Below are 9,278 nucleotides of genomic sequence, written 5' to 3' on the forward strand. Positions count from 1 at the left end.
ACAAAGTAAATGAATGTTTATTCACAGCTGGGTTCTTAATAAGTTCATTGTGGATAGTGTCTCATAGAATATAAAGTGCTTCAATTTTTGGTTTGTTACAGCCTTAGTCCAAAATGTATTCAATTTATTTTTCACCTAAAAATTCTACAAATAATACCCCCCCACCCCCAAGAAAATGAAGACAAAAAGTTTACTATTCTTGCAACTATTAGATATTATTATGATATCTATATGTATCATCATATGTGTATGCACATCTTACATCCAGTATTCACGTCCTTTGACATGACATTCAAAATTGACCACAGGTCAAGACAGATCTGGGCAAGGGTACAGAACCTGTGAAGCTGCTTTCAGGAATATAATGCATCAGCAACTAGAAATCCACTTTTTTTCTTTTCTTTTACGGAGCAGTGTTCTTTGTATAGAGAAGTAGTAAGTCTGAAGTCATATCATATTTTATTATTTTAAAATTATTTTCAATTCAATCATTTAATTTTAATCCCTGGTCTGGATTCTGAATATTTTCCTGCAATGAAGTGAGCGGTGTTTTTCTCTGCATCTATGTGGAGATCATTGGGCTTTTCGGTCAGCTATCAACCCCGCTGTCACCCCAGCTAACACGCGCCACTGGCTGCTCGTTGTGACAATCAAGGAGGTTACAATTACGTCATTGCCGTGCGGAAGACGATTGGTTGGCGACCCTGCCTAATCTCAGCGCTGAGCGGCTAAGGTTTTGTTCACCATGTTGGATGAACAGCTCATTTCAGTTACCTCGTGACCAATACTTTTATCATGTCACATAAGCGTCGTGAGCTTGAGGTGTAGAGGATCAGCCGAGTGACGTTTTTTTTCCTCAACTGACAGCGTCAAGGCCCAGCGGAACCAACGGAAGGACTGCTGTTTTTATGTGGAGATACAGATACCCATTAGCTAGCTCTGAGTTGTCAGATTGAATAAGGCTGTCTAGCTCCTGGCGGTAGATTTTGTCCCACAACAAACGGATTTAACTTGTTAGTCTGTTTGGATGCGCGCTTCTGAGCCGTATTAGGACAGAGTAGAATACAGATACACACACAAAGCTGTCGATGGGGGAATTACTTTGTCTGCCAGCCGTCTGTGAGGATTTCTCTTCTCGTGTTTTGAGTCATGGTCGAAGCTTCGTCACCCTGTCAAACTGATGGGGGTTTCTTTGGAAGCACGCGGCTCGCTGGATTTCTATAATAATATGTGAATAGGGTGGATTGCCGAGGCCCGGGCCTGCCTGCCTCTCTGCGCTGCTGTATTGTAGCCTTGGCTGGGTTACACCTCCTCTGCACCGGATCAGCAGCGTTAATTACGACTCTGAGGTTACCTCTGCCATCAGAGTAGCTGTTTGGCCTGTGCACACATCTTAAGGAGAATTCAGTTTGGAATAACAGATGCGATTTTAAGCCGTGTGGTGAGAAAAGCAACGGCGCCAGACCCGAGTGTGTGGCAAACTTGGAACACTTATAAGATGAATGCTCTGCTTCCCATGTGACCTGCTTTAGATCGCACTGTTTTATTAAGAGGGGAAGGTGAATTTTTCCCAGGAGGAGAGGTTGAACAGTCTCTGTGAAGTGCATATAAGTTTTTTTTTCTATTGAATATTTTCGGTTTGTCACTGACAGCAGTGGCACTGTTAAAGCTGCATAGATTGTATGTTTGGGTGGTCCATTGCCCATAATATGCTCTCCGTCACTAGTTTCAGACTTCAGTAGTCTAATGGTGTACCTAATAGAAAATTAATTTAGGGGAAGTGGGGCAGAGCCTAGTTAGTATTATGCTAAAACGCCATACCAGATATCGGAAAATTTCTGTCAAAGTGATTGACTTCGGACGCTTAAAGGACAAAATATATTTTCTCTATGTTTGCCATAAGTTGTATTAACCGTGGGGTTGCTGTCTGGTTGCCATTAGTATCATTTTGAGAAGCAGTTTGAAAAGGAGGCATTTAAGTATCATTGGATGGCTCTTTGCGGTACAACTGCTGCAAATGTTACAAAAATGATGGCTGCTTACAACGGTGGCTCCTCAGCAGTAGCTGCCCATCACCCCCATCACCACCACCACCAGCTCCAGCACCTACCGCCTCCCCACATGCATCACCACCACCACCACGCGGGCCAGCACCACTTACAGCACCCAGGCTCAGCCGCTGCTGTGCACACGGTCCAGCAGCACACATCAACGGCTGCCGCTGCGGCGGTGATGCTAAACCCCGGACAGCAGCAGCCCTACTTTCCCTCTCCAGCCCCCGGGCAAGCTCCCGGGCCGGCGGCGGCCGCGGCTCCCGCACAGGTCCAAGCGGCTGCAGCAGCCGCTGTCAAAGCTCACCACCACCACCACCACCATCAGCAGCAGCAACACACGCACCATTTACAGCAGCAGCTGGATATTGAGCCTGACAGACCCATCGGCTACGGGGCGTTTGGAGTTGTCTGGTAAGTGCAGTGCACTGCGCGCTCATAATGCATCTCTGTATCCACTAATACTACTAACAGGCCATGGCTTATTAAAGTCGTTCATTAGTGTTTCGCATCCCTCTCCAGCAGCAGTTTTTTTTCTTTTCTTTTTTTCTTTTCTGTCTCAACCCATAGTCTCTAAACTTGAGCCTGTTGTCATACTGAAGACGTTTGCACTGACTTCTGCTAAGTGTTTTAGTTTTGTAAACATTTGCACGTGAGTAAATGTTTACAGTTTTTTTTTCCTGACTTTTTGTATATTGTTTACAAAGACTAATTGTATTATGCCTAATGAGTACTAATGATCAAAGACAACACATGTCCTGAAGTCCAGAGATAATTCGAGGAAATTTCCAGTTGGTCTCTTGGTGTTAGTAATCTTAGTTTGACTCGATAAAAGTGTCAGAAAATGGGCTTCTTGAGTTTTTAATAATGTGAATGTTTGTCCCATGGAAGATCGTAAGCAGCATTATGGACTTAAATTTATCACTAACGTCAGAATGTCTTGGCCCAGAACACCAACGTAATAATTTCACCTGCATTCTGCACTGAAGAGAAGCCTGACGTTGGCAGTGATAACTGTGGGTGGCTGTAGTACAGCAGGTCGTCTACTAACTGGAACGTTAGTCATTTTCCCCGAGGCATCCACTGAAGTGTGAGTGCGTGTGTAAATGTTAGGAAGCGCTTTTATGAATGTGAAATATGTGAATGGCGCATGTAATTGAACGCGCTTTGAGTGCTCAAATTGAGTAGTGGTAATATGCATATAGTTTTTTTGTTTTTGCAATTTAGCAAAAATAATAATAAAAAAAAAATAATCATCTGCTTCTTCAATTTAGCCTCACATTCTGTGGATTGATTTCACTGTCTTCAGCTGATGTGTGTATGTACTAGACACTTGTAGACATGTGATTGTTAACCTCCCCACCATCACCAAAATAAAAGTTTATCCCCGACTATGATGGTGGACTTAATAGTAATAAACTAAGATCTCGTCTTTTATCCGAACATGCTGACATGTTGAGTTCACTGAACAAAAATGGTACTTCAGTTGTGTATGTACACTTACGATGCATTAGCCATGCAGTGTTTAAACTGTAGCTGATGTAGAACAAAAAAAATAAAAGTTTAACTAAGCCTCATCTTTTCTTTTTTTTTAAAAAGAAAATACGTCTGCCAGGGATGTATGTGACTAATCTTTGATATTTTCATTAGTCTGTACCAGATGTACTAGCCAATGTTGTACATTTTAACTGATGCCCAATGGGGGTAAATAGTTTTCATAACCATCATTGTTAATAAAATCTTCAGACAGTCTATCACCCTCTTCCTATAGCCACTTCCTGGGTCTCGTTTCAGGGGCTCATAAGTATTTTCATCACTGAGTAGTGACAAAATTTTCTCATGATAGTCTTTTTGGTTAAGCAATACTGTGCACCTACCCTTGTCTGCCGGAAGGATGATAATGTTGTTGTCATCACGAAGTGATGTGAGTGCCTTCCTCTTCTCCATGGTGATGTTGGATGCTGGGGGCTTTGCATTGCTGAGACAGGCCGAAACTTTCGTCTGTAGTTGCTCTGCTTCCACTTTGCAATATTGTTGTTACGAATTGCTGTTTCTGTGGCTGTGATCAGCTCCACTAGCAGGATTTGTCTCGGTGTGACAGCAAAGAGAGGCCAAGTACAGGTTCACTAAAGAAGTGGACATTGCTAAACATCAGCACTCTGAGAAGATGCAGCAGCAGATCTCAGAGAATGACTCGGCCTCTGTGTGGAAAGGTTTTAGGAATATCACAAACTACAAGCCTAAAACCCCCCACTCCACTGATGACTTGCTCTTAGCCGACACCCTTAACGACTTCTACTGCCGTTTTGATGAGCCATCAGGCAGCCTTCACACCTCCAACGGCCCCAACAATAGAGACACTTTGGACACTAATTCCCCCACCTCTCCCCCCTACATAGAGCCATCACCACCTTCAAACCGTTCACCTACAACACCCCCCTCCTCACCCCACACAAAAGAGGATTTCACACCACCTCCTCCCACCACAACTCTTCATATTCATGAAGCAGATGTGAGGAAGCAGTTTAAGAACCTGAATGCTCGGAAAGCTCCCGGCCCAGACGGTGTGTCTCCTGCCACCCTCAGACACTGTGCAAACGAGCTGGCCCCAGTGTTTTCTGGCATTTTCAACTCCTCACTGCAGGCATGTCATGTGCCTGCCTGCTTCAAGTCCTCCACCATAATCCCTGTCCCCAAGAAACCTAGGATCACTGGACTAAATGACTACAGACCCGTGGCTCTGACATCTGTGGTCATGAAGTCTTTTGAGCGCCTAGTTCTCTCCCATCTCAGGACCCTCACGGCCCCCCTCCTGGACCCCCTGCAGTTTGCATATAGAGCCAACAGGTCTGTAGACGACGCCATCAACGTGGCCCTACACTTCATCCTGCAGCATCTGGACTCCCCAGGAACCTACGCCAGGATCCTGTTTGTGGACTTCAGCTCTGCCTTCAACACCATCCTTCCAGACCATCTCCAAGGCAAGCTTTCCCAGATGAATGTGCCTGATCCCATCTGCCGGTGGATCACTGACTTCCTGACGGACAGGAAGCAGCATGTGAGGCTGGGAAAGAATGTCTCGGACTCCCGGACCATCAGCACCGGCTCCCCTCAGGGCTGTGTTCTTTCTCCTCTGCTCTTCTCCCTGTACACCAACTGCTGCACCTCCACCCACCAGTCTGTCAAGCTAATCAAGTTTGCAGATGACACCACCGTTATTGGACTCATCTCGGACGGGGACGAGTCTGCCTACAGGAGGGAGGTTGAACGTCTGGTGTCCTGGTGCAGCCACAACAACCTGATGCTGAATGCCCAGAAGACAGTGGAGATTATTGTGGACTTCAGGAAGCACACAGCCCCACTCCCCCCCATCATCCTGACTGACACCCCCATCACCTCTGTGGACTCATTCCGCTTCCTGGGTACCACCATCACCCAGGACCTGAAGTGGGAGCCCACCATCACCTCCGTCATCAAGAAAGCCCAGCAGAGGATGTACTTCCTGAGGCAGCTGAAGAAATTCAACCTGCCAACACGGACGATGATGCAGTTCTACACTGCAATCATCGAGTCCATCCTCACCTCCTCCATCACCGTGTGGTACGCTGGAGCCACTATCAGGGACAAACAGAGACTGCAGCGTGTTGTGCGCTCTGCTGAGAAGGTGATTGGCTGCAGACTCCCATCTTCGCAGGACCTGTACACCTCCAGGACATTGTGGCGTGCAGCTCGGATCTCAGCTGACCCTTCTCACCCTGGACACAGTCTGTTTGACCTGCTCCCCTCAGGCAGGAGGCTCCGGTCCATTCGCACCAGAACCTCTCGCCATAAGAACAGTTTCTTCCCCTCTGCTGTTGGACACATGAACAATAACCATATGACTGTACCCGCCACTAACACATGACCCTACGCTGTGTCACTGCATCATTCTATGTTTGGCACTGATCACCACCTGCACTCATGTATATATCTTTCAACGTAGCACTCTTAATTCTTATTCTCATGTATATATCTCATGTATATCTCATGCACATATCTTTCCACGTAGCACTTTTAATTCTTATTCTCATGTATATATCTCATGTATATCTCATGCACATATCTTTCCACGTAGCACTTTTAATTCTTATCCCTACTTTTATTTTTTTCCATGTCTATTTAAGTGCTATTTATGACAGCATGTTTGCACTGAAGCACCGCAGCAATTTCCTAATGTTGTAAACCTGCTCAACATTTGGCAATAAACCCCATTCTGATTCTGATTCTGAAAATTCAACCCTTTAGCAAGGATGTTTTTTTCTGTTTGGGTGAGCTGTCTGTCAGACAAATTCTTCACCCACTTGTCCACATCCTGTGTCGCATCCTTGTCTCTTCTGGTCACTGAGGACACTCTCGGTATTTTGTGGTGGTTTCCGACGTACAACAAGTAAATCAAACTTCCTTTGTTGCCTGGTCCTAGACTTCTTGTGCTGTGCTAGATGAGCCTTCTCAGTAAAGTCAAACACCTTTTTAAGAGTATTCTCATCTAAAAGCATAGTCAGTCTCTGTCTGATCCGCTCCTCTTGACATTTTAGCATGTCGATGGTAACATTTGTTTGCTTCACCCGTTCATTAAGTAACTGATGCTGTGCCTTCTGGAGAATTTTTGTTGCCCGGAAGCCTTTAACTGAAGAGCTCATTTGCAGACTTTTAGGAGTAATCCTGTTTTGTCGGCTGAATCTCAGGTGGTTCCTGTAGTCCGCCATCTTACGTGCTGTTTGCTCATACTGACGTACAAGCTTTAGGCAGTCCTTGCCAAAGTGGGTTAAAACGTCTTGATGCATTCTCAATCATCCAGGAAAGTAACTCTCCAAAAGTTGATTCTGTTCATCTGGACGTAGCGTTTTGTGGGAGAAACGTTTTGTCACTCATCCAAGTGACTTCTTCAGTCTCAGCTGTTAGATTTATTTATTTATTTTTTTAATAAAGGCGAAAGAATGAGATTCCGGATGCAAACGGTGGAATGGAAAAAGCTTATTTCCATTCCACCCTTTGCGGATGCAAACGGTGGATGTGCTCTTTATTAACAATAGGGTGAGGAGTTCAGTCATTTAGGAGGGTCAGAGTAGAACCGCTACTCCTCCACATCGAAATGAGCCTCTGAAGCAGTCACCTCCCTGGTAAGGTGTTCTGGCCGGGCATGTCCTACCAGCAGGAAGTTGAAAAATGGATAAGATAAGATAAGATAAGATAAGATAGAACTTTATTAATCCCTCGGGTGGGTTCCTCTGGGAAATTCGATTTCCAAAAAAGCACAGCACCGACAGAAGTTACAGAGTTATACACACACACATATATATAAATACAGAGACAATATAAATAAAATATACGAAGGGGATAAATAGAATAAATAGGAATAAAAATAAAAATACAAGTGAATTGCACATTTCAAGTATTGAGTCTATTGCACCGTTGACTATTTACAAAAGTATTGCACAAGGTATTGTACAGTGAGGTGAAGAGGCACTACAGCTTAGTTGTTCCCTCCTTTGTCCTCCTGTTTCCCCTCCCTCTCCCCTCCAGAGAGGAGTTAAACAGTCTGATGGCGTGTGGGACAAAGGAGTTTTTAAGTCTGTTAGTTCTTGTCTTTGGGAGAAGCAACCTGTCACTGAACAGACTCTTCTGGTTGTTAATGGCCGTGTGCAGAGGATGCCCAGCATTGTCCATAATGTCCATCAGTTTCTTTAATGTCCTTTTCTCTGCCACTGTCACCAGAGTGTCCAGCTTCATGCCGACCACAGAGCTAGCCCTCCTGATCAGTTTCTCCAGCCTGGATGAGTCCTTCTTTGCTGTGCTGCTCCCCCAGCACACCACAGCATAGAAAAGTACTCCAGCAACCACCGACTGGTAAAACATCCTCAGGAGCTTCCTGCAGATGTTAAAAGACCTCAGCCTCCTGAGGAAGTACAGTCGGCTTTGGGCTTTTTTTATACAGGTGCTCTGTGTTGCATGACCAGTCCAGTTTATTGTCCACCCACAGCCCGAGGTACTTGTACTTGTTGACCACCTCCACCTCCTCCCCCTCTATCTGAACCGGCAGTGGACCTGCTCTAGACCTCCCGAAGTCCACAACCAGTTCCTTAGTCTTTGAGGTGTTGAGTTGCAGGTGGTTTGTGTGACTCCATGCGACAAAGTTCCTCACCAGACTTCTGTACTCCTCTTCCTGATCATCCCAGATACACCCCATGATGGCCGTGTCGTCTGCAAACTTCTGAATATGGCATAATTCAGAGTTGTAGCAGAAGTCAGAGGTGTACAGGGTGAAGAGAAGAGGGGACAGCACAGTTCCCTGTGGTGCTCCTGTGCTGCTGACCACTGTGTCAGACGTGATGTCCTTCAGCCTGACGTACTGTGGTCTGTCGGTGAGGCAGTGAACAAAGTATCAGTGCGAGTCACAGGACCCCTGACTTTGCGTGTCTGCTGTAGTGACTTTAGAAAATGTAGGAATTAGTATTGAAGGAATGAAAAGACTTGGAGTACTGCATCTGAAACTCTGAGTGTGACGATGGAGTGAGTATTTTTAGTGTGTGTGTGTGTGTGCTCACCACTAACCCTTGAAGTTAACATTAAAATAATGCAGTAGTTCATATTGTGCAGTAAATGTAAATTTATGTACATTTTTTTAATAACACTATTTCCAGCAATGTCATACTCAACAGTTTTCTTTAATGCAAGTACTCCATACGAAAATGGCGTACTTGCATTATATAAAAATAACAATAGTAGCAAATAGAAAAACAATATATTTTTGTTAAACTGAGTTAAACCAGAGGTCAAGTCAGTGGGTAAGCACATTGGAAGTTCTGAGTTTGCTTAAATCGAGAGGGTTTTTCTAATTGAAAATTTTCTAATTGATTGCACTAACAATTTAAAAGAAATTTAGAGCTACTTCCCTAGCCAATCATAAGTAACTATGAATGTTAGGCATGCTGTGCATTGCAGTACTTTGATTTAGGCTACCTCTGCTAAGCAAAAAAAATCTGATTATTCTGATAATAATAATTTTCGACACAAACTGAATTAAATGGTATATGGACTAGAGAGCAACTTGGGGTTAGTATCTTGCCCGAGGGTATTATTGTGTTATTGCCACTCTTTGTCTCCTCTTCCATCAAAATGAGTGAGTAGGGGGAGGTAGTGCAATGGCCCAATCCACCAAGGGAAAAGTTTTACCCAGACAGTTTTCTC

At 44.6% G+C, this 9,278-nt stretch overlaps 1 protein-coding gene across 1 annotated transcript in view; it reads left to right on the forward strand.

Moving 5' to 3' along the window:
• The first annotated feature begins 681 nt into the window (after positions 1–681).
• The window catches only part of nlk2 (nemo-like kinase, type 2), a 50,239-nt gene continuing 41,642 nt past the window's right edge, over positions 682–9,278 (forward strand). The window contains exon 1 of the mRNA XM_026193491.1: positions 682–2,465. Coding sequence (XP_026049276.1) covers positions 1,990–2,465 — 476 coding nt within the window. The 5' untranslated portion in view covers positions 682–1,989. The remainder of the gene's footprint in view (positions 2,466–9,278) is intronic.

The sequence above is a fragment of the Astatotilapia calliptera genome, chromosome 14, assembly GCF_900246225.1.
Source record: "Astatotilapia calliptera chromosome 14, fAstCal1.2, whole genome shotgun sequence".
NCBI lineage: Eukaryota > Metazoa > Chordata > Actinopteri > Cichliformes > Cichlidae > Astatotilapia > Astatotilapia calliptera.